Here is a 19,856-nt window from a genome sequence, read left to right as displayed (position 1 = left end):
TGGCATCACAGAGTGAATCTTCCAGTTCTGTTCCTGGTACACTGACATTTAGAGGGAGGGGCAAATCACAAAACACGCTGGACCTGTATTTAGATGGACCTCGATTGAGCCTCTGTCTCAAATACTTTGATCAGGCCTTCCCCTCACTGGGCTTCAGTTTCTTCTGTTGAATGAAAACTATGGATCAAAGTCTCTAAGGCCCTTCCTGTGGGACTCCTCTCTCACCTCCGGCAAGAGAGGGGAGGAGTGACTTGCCCAAGGTCTCACAGGGCTCAGCTCTAAGCTAAACATCACTAAACCTAGGAGTCAGGAGGCTGCTGTCCCTGCTGTCCACGCCCAGGTGGGGCAGTGCTGAGGCCTAGCCATCTCTGTCCCCACTGGCTTAGACTGAGGGAGCCTCAAGGGGGCCTGTGCCAACCCAGCAACAGCCTCTACTCCCTCCACAAATCACCTCTGAACATGCATGCTTCAGCTTGTTTAAATCCAACACACTTGTTTTTTGTGAAAACAATGTAAGCTCTGCTTGGATGCTGAGGCCCCAGGTTTGAAACCCGAGGTCGCAGGCTTGAGCAAGAGGTCACTGTCTTGGCTTAAGCCCCCCAGTCAAAGCACAAATGAGAAGCAATCAATGAACAACTAGAGTGAAACCACTACAAGTTGATGCTTCTCATGTCTTTCCCTTCCTGTGTGTGTGTGTCTCTCTCTCCCTCCCTCTCTTCTCAAGGAAAAAAAAAAGTAAAAAAAAATAAAAATAAAAATAAAAAAACAAAAAAGCCCTGGCCGGTTGGCTCAGCGGTAGAGCGTCGGCCTGGCGTGCAGAAGTCCCGGGTTCGATTCCCAGCCAGGGCACATAGGAGAAGCGCCCATTTGCTTCTCCACCCCTCCCCCTCTCCTTCCTCTCTGTCTCTCTCTTCCCCTCCCGCAGCCAAGGCTCCATTGGAGCAAAGATGGCCCGGGCGCTGGGGATGGCTCCTTGGCCTCTGCCCCAGGCGCTAGAGTGGCTCTGGCAGAGCATCGCCCCCTGGTGGGCAGAGCGTCGCCCCTGGTGAGCGTGCCGGGTGGATCCCGGTCGGGCGCATGCGGGAGTCTGTCTGACTGTCTCTCCCCGTTTCCAGCTTCAGAAAAATACAAAAACAAAACAAAACAAAAAACAAACAAACAAAAAAAACCCAGCCCTGACCTGCTCTTTGCAGAGACTAAGCATATCTCCTCCCCTGCACTACAGTGGTGGTCCCATTTACAGATGAGGAACAGGTTCAGAAAGTGGGAGAGACGCACCAAGATCACCTGACTGGGTGGTGCAGCCCCAAGAACTATGAGTCTGACTGTACGCCCACTAGACCTGGACTACCCTCTCCGGCTAGGACTGTCCACCTTCAGAAGGTCACTCTAGCCCAGGCTGGAAAGCTATGGTTAGAGTGTCATCCCAATGTGCAGAGGTTGTCAGGTCAATCCCTGGCCAGGGCACATACAGAAACAGATCAATGTTTCTGTCTTCCTTCCTCTCTAAAAATCTGTAAGTTTTTTAAAAATTTAAAAAAAAAAAAAAGTCACACTCCAGATAGGGAAAGAGACTGTTGGCCGAACAGGTGTGTTAGGCTTGCTTGCAGTACTTTGCCTGATTGGAGCATGGGCACGGGGCAGCACCATGTGTGTATAGTCTATGTAAGGCTGCAGGGTGCTTGCCCTCAGGGTGGCAGATTGTAAATTGTGGATTGCCTGCCTGCTTGGGAGGGGCCATCGTTTGCTATTGTTTGCGGGAGAAGGGGTTTTTACTTGTCAACCTGGGCAGAGAGAGAGAGAGAGAGAGAGAGAGAGAGAAGCAGTTTTGCCCTGCCTGCTTGCTCATCCGTGTTGCGAGACTAATAGACGGAATGGTCCACCATCCTCTTGCTCCAGTTCCTTTACCGTCTGCCAAATCCGATGTGAACTTGCACGCCCACAGCACCTGGCCTTACGGAGGGTCAACACCCTGTATTCATTCAGCAGCACATTGACACTTAGCCTTCCACTAAGAGGCCAGGGAAAAGCATCATGGGTTTTAGGAAAATAGAACTCAAATGTGAATCCTGACTGTTCTATGTGACCCAGGAAAACCACTTCACTTCTCCGGTGTCAGTACCTACATCTGGGAATTGAATATAGGGGTACTCATCTCAGAGGATTCTGGCAAAAGTAAATGAAATGCCCAAGGTATGAGCTGCATTGCACAAAGCAAACATGTAAGTCACTAACCTGCAAACCTCAGCCTCTGTCTGGCCCAGAAGAGCCCCGTTTTCCTTCCTTCCTGAGCAGAATCTTGTCAGGCTGGGGTCTCCGACCCCCTGTCTTCAGGCCTGGCTTCCTTTGGTATTCTAGAAACACCCAATCCTCCCAGTCCCAGTTTCCCCAGAGCTGCTCCTTGCTTTCTCCAGGGCCTCCCCAGAGGCCCCTCTGAACACCAGTTGCCAGGGATGAATCTCCCTCTTAAAGGGACATACTGATGGCCATAACAGCCACCCCACCTGGTCTTTCTGGGTCTGGGTCTCAGGGCAGTTCACTCCAGCTCTCTAAGTTTCAGTGTCCTCATCGCTGAAATGGGTTGTGGTGAGAATTCAGGGAGAGGCTGTGAAAGACATTTGTAAGGAAACTTCACTACAGGTCTAAGCACTGGGGTGCTATTGTTAGGAGATTATCTTTGTTTGTCTTTGAAGGGGTGGACCCAACCCATAGCAGACATGCACTTCCTGCCCTATGGACCCCATCCTACAGCTTCCAGATTTCAGCATCGGGGTGGGGCCCAGACATTTGTATTTAACCAATTCCCTTGGAATTTTAAAGCAATGGAACAGGTGTTAGCTGTGAGAGATATTAGAGAATAATCTGGGCAGTTACAGCTCTATCCACAGGCTCCTGACTAGCCAGTGGCCAGAGTCACAGAGACCAAATCTGGTGCAGGGGAAAGAGTTCAGTCTTCCATGGGGATGGATGCTGTCTGCATCCAACAGAAAAATAACACCTTCTTGTTTTGGTCCCTATAGTGCTCCCAGGACTCACAACAGTGTCTAATTACACATTTATCTAACAAGTGAACCAAACTCTGCTGCAGAGCCTAGAAAGATTTTTCCTTTTGCCTCAGGCTCCAATTTGATTCCTCAGCACAATTATTAATTATGTCTTTTAAAGTTTTTAATATTTTAATCATTATGATTTTATTTTTGCATTAATTTTTTAAAGACTTTATTCCATTTTTTTTTTTCAGACAAGAGAGAGAGAGAGAGAAGGGGGAGGAGCAGGAAGCATCAACTCCCATATGTGCCTTGACCAGGCAAGCCCAGGGTTTCGAACCGGTGACCTCAGTATTCCAGGTCGATGCTTTATCCCACTGTGCCACCACAGATCAGGCTTTTTTTCTTTTTTTTTGCATTAATTTTGATTTTAAAAACATTACATCATCCTACCTAACCAGGTGGTTGCACAGTGGATAGAGCATTCAACCTGGGACACTGAGGACCCAGGTTCAAATCCCCAAGGTCGCTGAAACCCCGAAGTCACTGGCTTGAACATGGGGTCACCAGCTTGAGCATGGAGTCACCAGCTTAAGCCTGGGATCATAGACATGACTCCATGGTTGCTGGCTTGACCGGGGATCAAGGCATGTATGAGAAAGCAATCAATGAACAACTAAAGTGCCGTAATTATAAGTTGATGCTTCTCATCTCTCTCCCTTCCTGTCTGTTTATCCCTGTTTGTCTCTCTGTCTCTCTCTCTCGCTAAACAAAAAAACTTCATCAGCCTGACCTGTGGTGGTGCAGTGGATAAAGCATCGACCTGGAATGCTGAGGTCGCTGATTCAAAACCCTAGGCTTGTCGGGTCAAGGCACATACGAGAAGCAACTACTACAAGTTGATGCTTCCCACTTGCCACTGCCCCCCTCCTTTTTCACTCTCTCTAAAATCAATAAATTTTTAAAAATTACATCAAAACACTTTATCTTTCCTCGCCTGTGGTGACGCAGTGGCTAAAGCATTGACCTGGAATGCTGAGGTTGCGGGTTCAAACCCCTGGGCTTGCCTGGTCAAGGCATATATAGGAGTTGCTGCTTCCTGTTCCTCCCTCCCTTTTCTCTCTCTCTTTCCTCTCTAAAATAAATAAATAAAATCTTTAAAAAAAAAAAAGACACTTTATCTTTATTACTGAGCTTTTTGGTGCTGCTTTAAATTTTGTGCCTGCAGCAAATACCTCACTCACCCAGCTCACCCTGGTCTCAGCCCTGTCAGCCAAGTAGGTGCTCTGTGCAGCTTTGGGCACATACATCCCTTTCCTTTTTCTTCATCAAGTGAAAACAATAACACCTCCTAGAGCTTTCGTGAGAGTGAATGAAGACATGTTGTCAAGTGCCCAGTATGATGGCTGGCACATCGTAAAGGATAGATAAATATCAGTTATTACTATCTCACCTTGTATAGTCCTATCAGGTGGGGATTATGTCCCCATTATATAGATGACGAAGCAGTGACCAAACTGCAGTTTTCTGGACTCTGACTCCAGTAGTCTCATCAGGGAAGTTACTAAGACAGAAAAAAAAAAAACAGGCCATCAAAAGCATGGTGCACAACAGTGCCACTCATAGGTGTGTGGATGAGTGTGTCTCTATATGTACAAAACTGTCATAGTTGATTACAGGCATCAGGGCAAGGATGACAAATATAGCAAAAATCCCTTTTCAGGCACAGCCTCAAGCTGAAGGGCAACCCCTGGACAGAATGACAGCAAGAATAAGAGAGGGAAAGTGTTGATCAAATAAGTTTGTAAGTATGATATATTGGTTTGCTCGCTCATAGTTTGCATTGGGTGTGGGGTACAGGCTGTAAGCAGGCAGGGTCATTATACCCTAAGGCTTAGTTTTAAGACTAAGCCTTTCCCACCCTAAGTGACTTTGTGTCAGAGACTTCCTTGTTTGTATATTGGATTAAAGCTTTTGATTTCTTTTTTTGTGTGTGTGTGTGTATTTTTCTGAAGCTGGAAACAGGGAGGCAGTCAGACAGACTCCCGCATGCGCCCAACCGGGATCCACCCGGCACGCCCACCAGGGGGCGATGCTCTGCCCATCCGGGGCATCGCTCTGTCGCGACCAGAGCCACTCTAGCGCCTGGGGCAGAGGCCAAGGAGCCATCCTTAGCACCCGGGCCATCTTTTGCTCCAATGGAGCCTCGGCTGCGGGAGGGGAAGAGAGAGAGAGGAAGGAGAGGGGGAGGGGTGGAGAAGCAGATGGGCGCCTCTCCTGTGTGCCCTGGCCAGGAATCGAACCCGGGACTTCCGCACGCCAGGCTGACGCTCTACCACTGAGCCAATCGACCAGGGCCGGTTTTGATTTCTACTCTATAAAATGGGGCAGACCGGGAGCTTGCTCTCTCTTGGTTCCTGAGATTAGCTTTAGAGAAGAGGAAAGCAGAGAAAGGCCATGTGGAGGAGAGGAGAAACAGCCAAGATGGTGGAGTGCGCCAGTTTGTGCGGAGTTTGTGCAGAGAGAAGGAGATGGGGAACAGAGGTGAATAAGGTTGGTGAGCTAGAAACCTTTGATTCTAGGAAATTCAGATAAGTCAGTGGCTTTGGGAGTCCTGAATGGGAAGGGAAGTGTTTTCCCACTGCGTGTATTTCTTGCCCGCCAGGTGCAAGCTAGAATTAAAGCTAATGGCCTACCAGTTCTTGGCTCTGTTTTTCATTACCGTCTGTTCGAATCAAATGCGAACCTGCACTGGCCAGGCAGCTGTGATGGTGGCTGTCAATACTGGCTTTACAGAAAGCCATCTGGTAAAGTCCAGAGCCTGAGCAAAGGCCATCAAATTTCCTCAAGCTCAAGATTTTTAGGGCAAAGGCATTCACAGGGAGGGGCAAATCATAGAGTGATTGATGGCAGGCAGTCCCACCCCTGCACTGCCTGGCCCTGCACTGTGAAATCAAGGCCCTGCTCCTGTCCAGCCCCTCCATCACAAGATGCAATCAGGCCTGACCAGGCAGTGGTACAGTGGATAGAGCTTTGGATTGGGATGCAGAGGATCCAGGTTGGAAACCCCAAGGTCACCGGCTTGAGTGTGGGATCATAGACATAATTCCATGTTCACTATCTTAAACCCAAGGTCATTGGTTTGAGCAAGGGGTCACTTGCTCTGCTGTAGCCCTACCTCCTCTTTCTCCCCCCCCCCATCCCGTCAAAGCACATATGAGAAAGCAATCAATGAACAACTAAGGTGCTGCAATGAAGAATTGATGCTTCTCATCTCCCTTCTTGTCTGTCTGTCCCTATCTGTCCCTCTCTCTATCTCTGTCTCGGTCACACACACACACACACACACACACACACACACACAGGCACAAACAATCAGAATCATCCCACCACCTACCAACTCTGGCCCAACCCCTTTTCTCTGGGTACTACCTCTCACACCCTGAGGGGCCTAGGCCCCGCCTCCATGTGGGTTGAAACAATCCGACAGTTACAGCGGGCCTGTGCTCCGCCCCCTTCTCTGCTTGGTGCAATCAGAATCCTTAGGAGTCTGCTCAGATCCGGCTAATACAGTCAGGCTCCGCCCTCCTATTAGACCACGCCCAGACCACGCCCTTATGCGTCTGTGCAAGCAGGCCTGACTGAGGGCCCCGCCCCTCCTAGCTCTGAGCTTTCAAGGCCCCGCCCTATCTATCCTCTTCCGGGCGCGGCTTTAGCAGCCACATCTCCCGACTCTCCCTGGCGCGCAGAGCTGCAGCCATGGCGATGACGGCTGAGGGCTCCCGAAGGAGGGACCGCGTCCTCTGCCTGTTTGACGTGGACGGGACGCTCACGCCGGCTCGCCAGGTAGGGCCCCGACGTTCGGAAGCTCCAGTCGGAACTGTCACGCGGACACCCGGAGGCCGAATGTGGGGCCTGCAGCAGCGTGACCTCGACCTCTATGACCAAGTATGAAGTGCAGCGGTACCGGACCCCTAACTCCCAGGGACTGCCCACTGGGAGTGAGGGACACCCGGGCCCTCACGTCTCAACCCGCGAGCGTCCGCTACCACCTTCTGCCTGCTAGCATCCCGGCTGGGGAGATTCTGGAGAGAGGGGGCTGCGAGCGGGAGCCTAGCTTCCCTCCCTACCCCTCTGCCAGGCTTCCACACACCAGGGCCTGGCTTCCGAAGGCCCCCGTCTCCCCAGCCGGAGCTGTCACCCTAGTTCAGCCCTAGAACGCACCAGTAGCCGGAAGTTGATGTCTGAACCGGGGATTCAGAAGGGGCTTGGAGTGAATTCAAGTGTCAGAGTCGCCATCCAGTGGCGGTTAGGGGCGTGTCTCAGAACCATCCTACCCGACCTTAGCAGGCCTGGGCCTGGGTCTAGTTTCTGAAACCCCTCTTCCACTTTACTTCCCACTCCCAACCGTTGAGGGAAAGAGGGAGGGCTTACTGTACCTTTTTGGTTGAGTGTGGGATCTGCCCACCTGGAGATGAGAGTTTCCAGACCTAACCTGGGGATTGTGGCACTGGGAGGGTGGAGTACAGTTCTAAAGGCATCTCACCATGTTCATCCTCCAACCTGTGCTCCACACCCAGTTTTTCTCCCTTTGGATTTCACCCTGGATGAGCGCCCAGACCCATCCTCACCAGCTGGGTGCCTGGATAAACAGGCCTCTTTTTTGTCAGCCCTGAGTGTACTCCACTCTCCAGTCTGGGACCAAAAGGACCAACTGTGGGGTCTCTTAGAGTGGGGAGCCAGTTCAGCTGGGTTACAGCTAGTGGGAACCCAGGTCTTAGCATCTCTCTTAGGCCCCAAAAGCCTCATCCTTTCCCCTATGGGAGGGCCCTGGGGGCCCAGGGAGGACTCAGGCTTTCCTGCCTTACAGCTACTCTGAGTCCTCAGGGATGGGAGAAAGATGACAGTGGAGGGAGAGTGGCAGGGTCTAGGAACAGCCCCCACCCTTTCCTCTGACTCTTTGCTCCTACGACCCATCAGCCTGTACAAGAATGGTGTGTTAGCCCCGGCCCCATAGCTGGGTTGGCTGGTTGATTGGGTATCATCTAATATACAGGTTGGATCCCCCTGGTCAGAGCACATACAGGAACAGATTGATGTTTCTGTCTCTTTCTCCCTTCCTCTCTCTCTCTAAAATCAATAAATAAATTGAAGAAATAAAAAGAACAGTGTGTTAGTGCTGTTCATCATGTCCTTAGTGCATTTATTATTATTGATTTGAGAGAGAAACATTGATTTGTTGTTCTACTTATATATGCACTAATTCTTGTATGTTTGCCCTGACCAGGGATCAAACCCTCCTCAACCTTGGCATATCAGAACAACACTCTAACCAACCGAGCTAAGCTTCTCAGCCTAAGGACTGTCTTAGTGCTTTTTATTTTTTTAATTTACTTTAATGAATTAATTCTTATATTTATTTTTAGAGAATGGCAGAGAGAGAGAGAGTGACAGACAGGAACATCGAGCTGTTCCTGTATGTACCTTGATCGGGGGTTGAACCAGCAACCTCTGCTCTTTGGGATGATGCTCCAACCAACCAAGCTATCTGGCCAGGGCTTAATTTTTTATTTATTGATTGATTTTTAGAGAGACAGAGAAGAGGAAGGGCAAGAGGAGGGAGGGAGAAGGAAGCATTCGTTTGTTGTTAAACTCAATCCTGTGTTTATTTGTTGCTTTCCGTGTGTGCCCTGACCTTGTTCATTCAGGGTGATACTCTAACCAACTGAGCTAATTGGCCAGGGTGCCTTAGTGCTTTTTAAAAGTTAATTTTTAACTCTACAAGTATTCATAAATACATTCTCTTGTAAAGAATGAAGACGACAGAGAAGGCTAAAGTCCCCTCTGACTATGTCAGAATCCAACCTTCCCCAAAGTAATCTGATTGCCTGTTGTGTGGCTTCCTTTCAGACCTCTATGTGATCTCTGTTTTCCCAGAGGAAATATTAAGCATTGTTTTATGAGGCTTTATTTTTTTTTTCTTCAGAGAAAGGATTTTTGTGTGTGACAGAGACAGAGAGAGACAGACAGAGGGACAGACAGGCAGGAAGGGAGAGAGATGAGAAGCATCAGTTCTTCATTGCAGCTTCTTAGTCTCCTTAGTTGTTCATTAATTGCTTCCTCTTATGTGCCTTGACCGTGGGGCTGTAGCAGAGCGAGTGACCCCTTGCTCCAGCCAGCAACCATGAGGTCATGTTTATGATCCCATGCTCAAGCCAGCGACCCCACACTCAAGCTGATGAGCAACCTCGGGGTTTCGAAACTAGGTCCTCCGCGTCCCAGTGTGATGCTCTATCTACTGTGCCACTGCTTAGTCAGGTTATGAGGCTTTTTTGTTTGTTTGTTTGTTTATGTGTATTTTTCTTAAGTGAGAGGTAGGGAGGCAGAGAGACAGACTCCCACATGTGCCTGACTGGGTCCACCCAGCAAGCCCACTAGGGGGTGATGCTCTGCCCATCTGGGACGTTGCTCCATTGCAACTGGAGCCATTTTAGTGGCTGAGGCAGAGACCCTGATGCCATCCTCAGTGCTGGGGCCATTGCTCCAGGCCATTGCTCCGGGCCATTGCTCCAGGCCATTGCTTCAGTGGAGTTTTGGCTGGGAGGGGAAGAGAGATAGAGAGAAGGGAGGGGGAGGGGGGAGAAGCAGGCGGTCTCTTCTCCTGTGTGCCCTGACCAGGAATTGAACCGGAACATCCACACGCTGGGTGGATGCTCTACCACTAAGCCAACCGGCCAAGGCTCTTATAAGGCTTTTTAAAAAACTAATTGGTAGCCCTGGCCAGATAGCTTGATTGGTTAGAGCGTCATCCCGAAGCACAGAGGTTGCCACTTCGATCCCTGGTCAGGGCACATACAGGAACAGATCAATGTTTCTGTCTCTCTCTCCCCCTCTCCTTTCTTCTTTCACTAAAATCAATAAATAAAATAAATTTTTTAAAAATTAGTATCATACAGCATACTTTGTGTGCCTCCCTGAAAGTTGCTTTTGACAATTAGCATGTCTTGGGACTCTCCCATGTTAGAAATACAGGCCTGCCTTATTCTGTTTAACCACAGTGTAATATTTCAGAACAGGTATGTGCCATTCTTTGATTGACAAGCATGTCAGTTGTCTGCAGTTTTCAACTATTACAAACCATACCCCGATGGACCTCCATATACACATAGACAAGAGAATGGAAATCTGGATGACAGGACACATTCATTTTAAGTTTTAATAGCTCTTGCCAAATTACCCTCCAAAAAAAGCTGTACCAATTTACACTCTCACCAGCAGCATTTGAAAGTGCCTGTTTCCCCTGTATCGTCATCTACTCTTAACATTGTCAGCTTTGAATATTTCAATGTTTGTAAACATTAGTTGACATTTCCATAATGGGGAATCTTTTTCACATAATCAGTCACCAGTTAATTGCTTGTACATTTCCACACACTTCCTAACAGTGACCTCCAGGTGTTGCTACTGTGATCCCCATTTTATAGAGGACAAAGAAGGCAAAGAAAAGCAATGCCATTTGCCCAAGGTCAGCCCACTATTGAGGGACAAGAGCCAGGGTTTGAACCCAAGTGCATCTGATTTTCTTTTTTAACTTATCCACTGATTTTAGAGAAAAAGAGAAAAGAACAGAGAGAGAGAGGCAGAAAACATTGATCTGTTTCTGTATGTGCCCTGACCAGGGATCAAACCCACAACCTTTGCATATTGGGACGATGCTTAAATAAGCTATCTGGCCAGGGCGCATCTCATTTTTTAAGATCTGTGTTCTAAACCTTGAACTGCCTCAGATCCAGTGGAATATGGGCTCCCTAGATTCTGAGCACCTTGTGAGGGCTAAGTGGAGGCCCCAGACATGCTGACAGTCAAAATCCTGTGCTTCCCTGCTCTGCTGCAGAAAATTGACCCTGAAGTGGCTGCCTTCCTGCAGAAGCTGCGAAGTAGGGTGCAGATCGGTGTGGTGGGCGGCTCTGACTACTCTAAGATCGCTGAGCAGCTGGGAGAGGGGGATGAAGGTAGGAGGAGGAGGCCAGAACCAGCTCCGTAGTTTGGGTGGGGGTAGGGGTAAAGAGTTTGGGAGATTCTTGGACCAATGTGCCTTCAAAGACCCAATGCTACTTCTGTGGGGCATTGGAAGGAAGTAGAGGGAACAGCCAGAGGTTTCCCTCGCGGTTTCAGCAACCATTTAGTGAGCACCTGTCATGTCAAGCACTGTTTTTTTTGAGAAACAGCAGAGAACAAAGCAGGCAGAATCCTGCCTTTATGTATTGATAGTTTACCTTCTCAGTTCTCCCTGCTGAGTCTTAATTTCCTTATCTTTAAAATGGGCATAATCAATAATGGCTACCATTTGTTTAAAATGACTGTTAACTTCCTTTCATTTAATCCTCACAACTATAGGGTGGACATGATTATCCCATTTTACAGAGGAGGATACTGAAGTCACCTCGGAAGGTTTTGGACCCCAAGCCCCTGTTCTTAGCTGAGTTCCTGATCTTAGCTCAGGGAGGTCAGCTCCTCAAACCAGAAACTTCCTTGAATTTCCCTCCTACCACTCCCTGTTCATTCCAGCCAGTCCAGAAATATCTCCCTATGTGTCCGTGTCTTCATTTCAACCACCCCACCATTGTCCAGGGGATCACCTCCCCCTGGACCCTGCAACGGCCTCTGGCTGTGTTTCTTGTGCCTACCCCCTCCTGCTTACTCCAGTCACTTCTTCAGGCAGCCAGAGCTGAAAACTCCCGCAACCAGCCCTGACAACACAGTGATGGAAGCTGTAAAACAAAACAGAAGCCCCTTTACAGAGGGATGGTGGGAGCGTGGAGCAGAAATGACGCCCTCTGCTGGACAGTCCTGGAAGACTTCCAGAAGAGGGAGCCAGGTCTTGGAGGAGTAGACAGGGAGGGAGGGAAGAGGGAGGGCATACCAGGTAGAAGACCAGCATGAGCCTTGAGGTGGGACTGGTTTGTTTGCTTGTTTGTATAAAACCAAAGCTGCAGAAGGTGGGAAGTATAGAGAAGCAGGTTCAGAATGGAACAAATGGGCTTTGAATGCCAAACCAAGAAATGTGGACTTATCTCTCTCTTGGCTCTGGATACCTGGTCTCATGCTCTGTATTTCTTCCCTGGACTCTCTGTGTCCCAAAAGTCATCGAGAAATTTGATTATGTGTTTGCCGAGAATGGAACAGTGCAGTATAAGCACGGACAACTGCTCTCCAAGCAGGTTAGTGCTCTCCCAGGGCCCTAACCCAGGATACTTTTTATTTTATTTTATTTTATTTTTTTTTTTTTTGCATTTTTCTGAAGCTGGAAACAGGGAGAGACAGTCAGACAGACAGACTCCCGCATGCGCCCGACCGGGATCCACCCGGCACGCCCACCATGGGGCGAGCTCTGCCCACCAGGGGGCGATGCTCTGCCCATCCTGGGCGTTGCCATGTTGCAACCAGAGCCACTCTAGCGCCTGAGGCAGAGGCCACAGAGCCATCCCCAGCGCCCGGGCCATCTTTGCTCCAATGGAGCCTTGGCTGCGGGAGGGGAAGAGAGAGACAGAGAGGAAGGCGCAGCGGAGGGGTGGAGAAGCAAATGGGCGCTTCTCCTGTGTGCCCTGGCCGGGAATCGAACCTGGGTCCTCTGCACGCTAGGCCGACACTCTACCACTGAGCCAACCGGCCAGGGCCCAGGATACTTTTCCACAGTGAGATAGTCCATGGTTCCTTCTGTCCTGGGTGGGGGGAGTGGCACCATAACCACCATGCTCAGAGCCCTGTCTTCCTTGCCCAGACCATCCAGAACCACCTAGGGGAGGAACTGCTGCAGGATTTGATCAACTTCTGCCTCCGCTACATGGCCCTGCTCAGACTTCCCAAGAAGCGGTGAGATCCCGCCCCTCCTGTTGTCCAGCCCCTCCTCCCAATTCTGGGCCTGAGCAGGGAAGAGGAAGGTCTCTCCATGAGACCTAGAGATGCTCCAGTCTGATTTATTGGGGTAGATTCTTGTCCCTTGTGAAGTGCGAATGAGGCTGGATTGAATTCAGGGACATTCTCTCTTCCTCTCCGGCTCCCGTCCTCTCTCCCATCCCCATTACCATCAGTGGAACCTTCATCGAGTTCCGGAATGGCATGCTGAACATCTCACCCATCGGCCGGAGCTGCACCCTGGAGGAGCGAATTGAGTTCTCCGAATTGGACAAGGTACCACCTTAAGCTGTAGGACCTCAGTCACTCAATCTCTCTGAGCCTTTCTTTTTTGTGTGACAGAAAGAGAGACAGAGGGACAGACAGGAAGGGAGAGAGATGAGAAGCATCAATTCTTCACTGTGGCACCTTAGTTGTTCATTGATTACTTTCTTCTATGTGCCTTGACTGGGAAGGGGGGGCTACAGCACAGCGAGTGACCCTTTGCTCAAGCCAGCGACCTTGGGCTTCAAGCCAGCAGCAACTTTTGGGTTCAAGCCAGCGACCATGGGGTCATGTCTATGATCCCAAGCTCAAGCCAGCAACTATGAGGTCATGTCTATGATCCCACGCTTAAGCCAGCGACCCTGTGCTCAAGATGGACTCCCTGTGTCCCAAGCCAGATGAGCCTGTGCTCAAGCCAACAACCTTGGGGTTTTGAATCTGGGTCATTCGCATCCCAATGCTCTATCCACTGTGCCACTGCCGGTCAGGCTGAGCCTTTATTTTTTATCAGTGAGATGGATTGATGGGAGAGTGTTCTGATGGAACCAATACCCTTTTGGACCTCTACCATGTGCCATGGTTGTAGGCACATATGCATCTTTCCAACATTGCTGGTTTCCCTCCCCTGGTGACTGATGCCAAACTTACATCTTGGGCATCCTCCACGGGGCCCAACAACCATTCCTATTGATTCAGCTTCCAGAGCGGTCTCAGATCTGTTCACCTGAATGTCCCCCCCACTCCCCCAACACACCAGAAAACCAGTCTGTTCTCCAGCAGTGCCTTTGAAAACCTTGTAAAGCACATCTGTCCTGTCTGCTCTCTGCTTATGGCCTTTCCATGGCCACCACTGTCGACTGGACAGCGCTCCATCTTCCTGTGGTACCCTGAGTCCTGTGGGGGTCTGCCTGGCTCAGGCCCACCTCTTCAGCCTTCTCTCCGCATCTGTGCTTAGAGCAGGGGTCGGGAACCTATGGCTCGCGAGCCAGATGTAGCTCTTTTGATGGCTGCATCTGGCTCGCAGACAAATCTTTAATAAAAATAATAATAACATTAAAAATATAAAACATTCTCATGTATTACATTCATTTCCTACCTCTCGTGTTCATGGTTGCGGGACAACACCAAATTTTTATTGGATAATGTGTAACATACACAGGTCGTTGTATGGCTCTCACGGAATTACATTTTAAAATATGTGACGTTCATGGCTCTCTCAGCCAAAAAGTTTCCCGGCTCCTGGCTTAGAGCATACCAAGGTCCCCCTTTGGATGTGCTGCCCCTGCTAACCCCTGACTTGCATTTTGCTTGTCACCCTAATTTCCCACCCCTGTCCCTTCAGGGATGGAGCAAGTCCATTTGTCTAAGCCAGGGGTCTCAAACTCAACTCAGCATGTGGGCCGCAGAGCAAGATCACAGCCATTCGGCGGGCCACACTAGGTCTGCAAAAGGCAACTGTTACTCAACACTTTTCAGTGTCACAAAACGACCAGAAACTAGTTCGTGGATTAGTCTGCGGGCCGCACAAAATTGTTCAGTGGGCCGCATGCGGCCCGCGGGCTGCGAGTTTGAGACCCCTGGTAAGCCTTTTCACGCTGGCCCATTCCTGCCCTCTTTGATCTGACCTTCTGTTCTGCCCCTTACACCTTCCACTCCGGCTGTGTCCTCTTTGCTGATTGTAAGAAGCAGGCAATCTCCCACTTCCCAGCTGTGCCCTCAGACCCAGTTGTTGCCTTCTCAGTGGGGCCTCCCTCCCCTCCAAGAATTACATTTCACATTGCATCCCCTTGTACCTCCTACTACTCTATTTGACTTCTCCCCAAGCAGCTATCCCCCCTCTTAATGGCTGTATCATGTGCTTTTTATTTTTATTTTTTATTTATTTTATTTTTTTGTATTTTTCCGAAGCTGGAAACGGGGAGGCAATTAGACAGACTCCCGCATGCGCCTGACTGGGATCCACCCGGCATGCCCACCAGGGGGCGATGCTCTGCCCATCTGGGGCATCGCTCTGTTGCAACCAGAGCCATTCTAGCGCCTGAGGCAGAGGCCATGGAGCCTTCCTCAGCGCCCGGGCCAACTTTGCTTCAATAGAGCCCTGGCTGTGGGAGGGGAAGAGAGAGTCAGAGAGGAAGGAGAGGGAGAGGGGTGGAGAAACAGATGGGCGCTTCTCCTGTGTGCCCTGGCCGGGAATCAAACCCAGGACTCCTGCATGCCAGGCTGATGCTCTACCACTGAGCCAACCAGCCAGGGCCTCATGTGCTTTTTAAATCTTGGTTATTGTCTGGCTGCCCCACCAAAGCTATAGGCTCCTTAAGGGCCAGGATTTCTGTGGCTGTTCACTGCTGAATCCCCTGTGCCCAGCACATGCCTGGCAGATAGCAAGGGCTCAGTAAATACTTTTTGAATGAATGAAATAGATGGTATTATCCCCATTTTATGAATGAGGAAACTGAGGCTCAGAGAGGACAAGTGACTTGCCCAAGGTCACATAGGAAATTGGTTGCAAAGATTTGAACTTAAGACCCTGATTACTATCCTCTGGTGTTTCCACCAGAGGCAGGGCAGGGGGACTCTGACACCTCCCAGTTTGGTGAAACCCACCCCCTTTGTGTCCAGAGGCTTAGGGACAATACCCACGGGTATGGGAACTTTTCTTGAAGTAGTTAAGACTGACCAATGGCAGAAGAACCCCCTCCTCACATAGAGTGAGAGATGGCACCTTCTCAGGACACCCAGGTTTTCAATCCCAACTGTACCTTTTACCTGTCTAGTCACCTGGAAAGGTAGCTTTACTACTGTGTGCCTCCGCTTTGTCATCTGTAAAGTGGGGTAATCATAGTTCCCATCTTGTGGAATGTAATGAGAAGGTCTGGCAACAATGACTCTCCCCACAGCCCCAAGGAGGGTCTTCTCTTTCCTCTTTGGCTGTTATTTTGCATCTGGTGTTGGAGAGGGGCATGTACCTTCTGGTCTCCTGTGTGCCCTATACCAGTCCAGATCCCATATAAATGCTTTATTCTCCTTTGGTTTAGTCCCCCAAGGATAGGTAGTTTCCTTCCTCAGATTAAGAGACTAAGGCCAGAGGTCACAGTGCTAGTCCCTGCTGAGGCTGGACTTGTCATATGGAGCTGTCTAGTGACCAGCCTGGTTGTTCAGAGACAGAAGGTGCAGCCAACTGGGGCCATTTGGGAACATTTATCCAGAAAAGTTAGGTGACTTGACCATGGTCACACAGCCAGGAAGCACAGCAGCTGCGCCTAGAACCCAGGCAACTGCCTTTATCTCTTAGGCTGGGTGATAGCTGGTCTTATAACTCATGTCCTCCCTGGACCACCTCTCGAGGCTCCAAACTACCAACTGTCGCCTGCCTCTCCTTCCATTCTAGTCCCACCCAACTCTTTGACTGACTAAAACTCAGTATGAGGCTCTCTACTCCCTGCTCTGAAATCCCCAGTGGCTTTTGGTCCCCCAGGCCCAAACTCCCCAACCAGGCCTGAGGCTCTGTGTGAATTGACCATCCAGCCGAGCTCTCATTCCTGCTTTGGCCACATGGGGACTGCCCACCTCTGTCCTTCGGTCACAGCGAGCCTGCGCTGAGTGAGCCAGCCACTCCTGTGGCACTGGCTTCTATTAGTGCAGCAGCCAAAATGGCTGTTCCTCCAGGCTCAGCATGGCTGTTCCCCCTCTATGGCCCTCACAGGGCCAGGCTGGGGATCCTCAGGCTGGTGAGTGAAAGTCCCCTTCTTCTATGTTATAGATATGCTGCATACTTCTCTAAGGTCTTGCCCAGAGTGGTGAACTGGGGCCTCCTAGGCACTGCTGAATCCTCCAGCCCCTGCCAGCCCACTGCACTCAGGAGATGTTCAGCAGATGAACGTTGTTTCATGGTGCTATGGCCATGCCTGGCATCGTGCTGGCCTCTCTCTGAGCATCCACTGCCACTTATTCACAGGTCTTCATGTGCTCTTTGGGCCTGATGCTCATTTCTGGTATCTGAGCCATGGTTTGCTCTGTTGAACTGGGCAAAGCTGACAGGGATGAGCCCTGCCTGAGGTGGACTCAGTGATTTGGGACTCAGATTGCTCTTTCTCCTCAACCTTCTTCCTTTAGCCTCTATTCCAACGTGTCCTTCAGAATACCCCACCCAGCCTGACTGGTGGTGGTGGAGTGGATAGAACATTGACCTGAGACACTGAGGAACCAGGTTCAAAACCCTGAGATCACCAGCTTGATTGCTGATCACATCAATTGATTGACATGATCCCAAGGTCTCTAGCTTGAGCCCAAAGGTTGCTGGTTTGAGCAAGGGGTCACTGGCTTGGCTTGACCCCCTGGTCAAGGCACATATGAGAAGCAATCAATGAACAACCAAAGTGATACAACTACGAGTTGATGCTTCTCATTTCTCTCCCTGTGTCTGTCTCTTTCAGGAAAAAAAAAAAAAAAAAAAGACAAAAAAACATACCCTACCCACATCCCCACTGGCAGGATGTGGCACTGAGTTCAGTCACAGACCTGGATTCAGGCCCTGGCTCTGCCACTATGACTGAGTGACCTTGAACAGGTGCAGCCCCTCTCTGAGCCTCAGCTTTCCATCGGTTAAGTCCCACGATATCCACATGGAAGACTTAGTGAGTTCACATAAATTGTGTGCCTGGCACGTGGAGGCCCTCTGAGCCTTGGTCCACTTTCTTCCCTCCTGCAGAAGGAGAAGATCCGGGAGAAGTTTGTGGAAGCTCTGAAAACTGAATTTGCCGGCAAAGGGCTGAGGTTCTCCCGAGGTATGTCCACCTGTGGGGGGCCTGAGAGGCCTGGCACTGGAGCCCCACACTCAACTTCAGGCTGCACTCCAACCCCTCTGGGTAGAGCAGGGGTAGGCTCAGCCCAAACAGTCAGGACTCCATATGTTACCGCCCCCCAGGCTACCCCACCTAAACCCAGTCAACACCCCTACCCACCCACCCACCCAGTTGCTCAGATCAAAAACTGGAGCATCTCCCTTGAGTTTTCTCCCTCACCCCTCCCAAGTCCAGTCTGCTAACAAGTCCTAGGGCTCTATTCCGAAATGCTTCTGGAATTTGACCAGTGCTCGTACCTTGGCCGCCACCCACTGTCTCATCCCAAGCTCTGCCTGGCTAACTCCAATGTGGCTGGTCTCCCACTGTTTCCTCACATTCCATGCATTCCCTATAGTGGCCAGAGGGGTCCTTCTGGACAAACAGACCATGTCATACCAGTTCTAAGAGCCCTCCATAGGCTCCTCCTCACTCTCCTAATGAAGCCCGGGGCCCCAGGACCTGCATACCCTTACCTCTGCCCTCTCCTGGCCTTCTCTGTCACAGGGACACTCTATTCACTTACCTGCCTTGGGGACTGTACTTGCTCCCCAGCCACTCTGGCTTATATCTCAGATCAATGTCACCTCCTTAGAGAAGTGTCCCCTGACCACACTGGCTAGACAGCTCCCCAAAACCCCCTGCCACCCCATGACTCACATGCTCTGAGGTGATCTGGTCTGTTCATTGACTGTTCTCCCATTTGGATCAAAACTACCATGAGGATCCCGAGCTTGTCTGTTCCGTGCCCCGTGCCTGGGGCTTAGTAGGCACTCAAGGGTTTTTGAATGAATGAATGAAGGTCCTTGCCCAAGCTCACCCATGAGCCACCCTGGCTTTGTCTGCCCTGACCCTGCAGGAGGTATGATCAGCTTTGATGTCTTCCCTGAGGGCTGGGACAAACGCTACTGCCTGGACAGCCTGGACCAAGACAGCTTTGACACCATCCATTTCTTTGGGAATGAGACCAGCCCCGTGAGTGTGATGCAGCCCCAAGTCACCCCTCAGTAAACCCAGGACACAGGGTAGCAGAATAGACTTCTTGGGAAACTCCCAGAGAATAGCCAGTGCTCACCAGCCCATTATACAGGTTGAAAGGCTGGGGCCCGAACTGGCTGGATACTTGTCCCACGTCACACAGCAAGTCAGGGCATACCTGGTAAAGGCCAATGAGGAGGGTTTCTGGGGGAGGGGGGCAGCTCTGCAGGAGCCAGTATGGGGAGGGGACCCCATGCCAGGGTGGGTGCTGGTCCTCCACCCTGGGAACCTTGTCCAGGCATCTCTTTCCCTGCCTTCTCTGTGTGCAGGGTGGGAACGACTTTGAAATCTATGCTGACCCCCGGACTGTGGGCCACAGCGTGGTCTCCCCTCAAGACACAGTGCAGCGATGTCGTGAGATCTTTTTCCCAGAGACAGCCCATGAGGCATGACTATGACTTCCAGAGAACTCCACTCAGACCTAAAGAGCATCCCTGGCCCTGGTATTGGGTGGGTGCTGGGCTTCTCCCCCTCTGGCTCAGGAGACCTGCCTCACATTACCTGTTGCAAGGCCCACCTCAACAGGCCTAGGGTCGGGTCTGTGCAGATGACTGTCTCCAGCAGTCAGCTCCTGGTGGGACTGGCTCTTCCTTTTCCCTCATGGCCCTGGCTACACTGCTGCTTGTACTTCGTAACAGAGCGGGTTTCTGTCTACACTGATAGGCATGTGTGAGTGTCCGTACAATACAGCACCCGCCTTGCCTTCCTCTTATAGACAGGGCGCAGAGCGCTGGGAAAGGTATATACTGTATTTGCAAGAACTTTATCACAAATATTAAAGTTCCCAGAATAAGGTATGATGTCAGTTCTGTCT

At 50.5% G+C, this 19,856-nt stretch overlaps 2 protein-coding genes across 3 annotated transcripts in view; one reads left to right on the top strand and one right to left on the bottom strand.

Annotated features, from left to right (window-relative positions):
• XRCC6 (X-ray repair cross complementing 6) overlaps window positions 1-19,856 on the bottom strand; it is a 223,839-nt gene that overhangs the window by 60,663 nt on the left and 143,320 nt on the right. Inside the window, exon 1 of one of the 2 annotated variants that reach the window (XM_066358520.1) lies at window positions 2,236-2,255. The exons of the other annotated variant lie outside the window; for it this stretch is intronic. The gene's annotated coding sequence lies outside the window, so the exon portion shown is untranslated. Of the gene's footprint in view, window positions 1-2,235; window positions 2,256-19,856 lie in introns of those variants that run through there. 2 annotated transcript variants of the gene reach the window in all.
• PMM1 (phosphomannomutase 1) lies at window positions 6,677-19,839 on the top strand. Its single transcript, XM_066358502.1, has 8 exons — window positions 6,677-6,833; window positions 10,882-10,999; window positions 12,132-12,208; window positions 12,769-12,860; window positions 13,079-13,178; window positions 17,875-17,950; window positions 18,864-18,979; window positions 19,312-19,839. The coding sequence occupies exons 1-8, from the start codon at window positions 6,747-6,749 to the stop codon at window positions 19,432-19,434; spliced, it is 789 nt and encodes a 262-aa protein (XP_066214599.1). The 5' UTR covers window positions 6,677-6,746; the 3' UTR covers window positions 19,435-19,839.

The sequence above is a fragment of the Saccopteryx leptura genome, chromosome 1 (genome assembly GCF_036850995.1).
Source record: "Saccopteryx leptura isolate mSacLep1 chromosome 1, mSacLep1_pri_phased_curated, whole genome shotgun sequence".
Taxonomy (NCBI): Eukaryota; Metazoa; Chordata; class Mammalia; order Chiroptera; family Emballonuridae; genus Saccopteryx; species Saccopteryx leptura.
The sequence above is the reverse complement of the archived record's forward strand: the minus strand, read 5'-3'. Positions and strand labels throughout refer to the sequence as shown.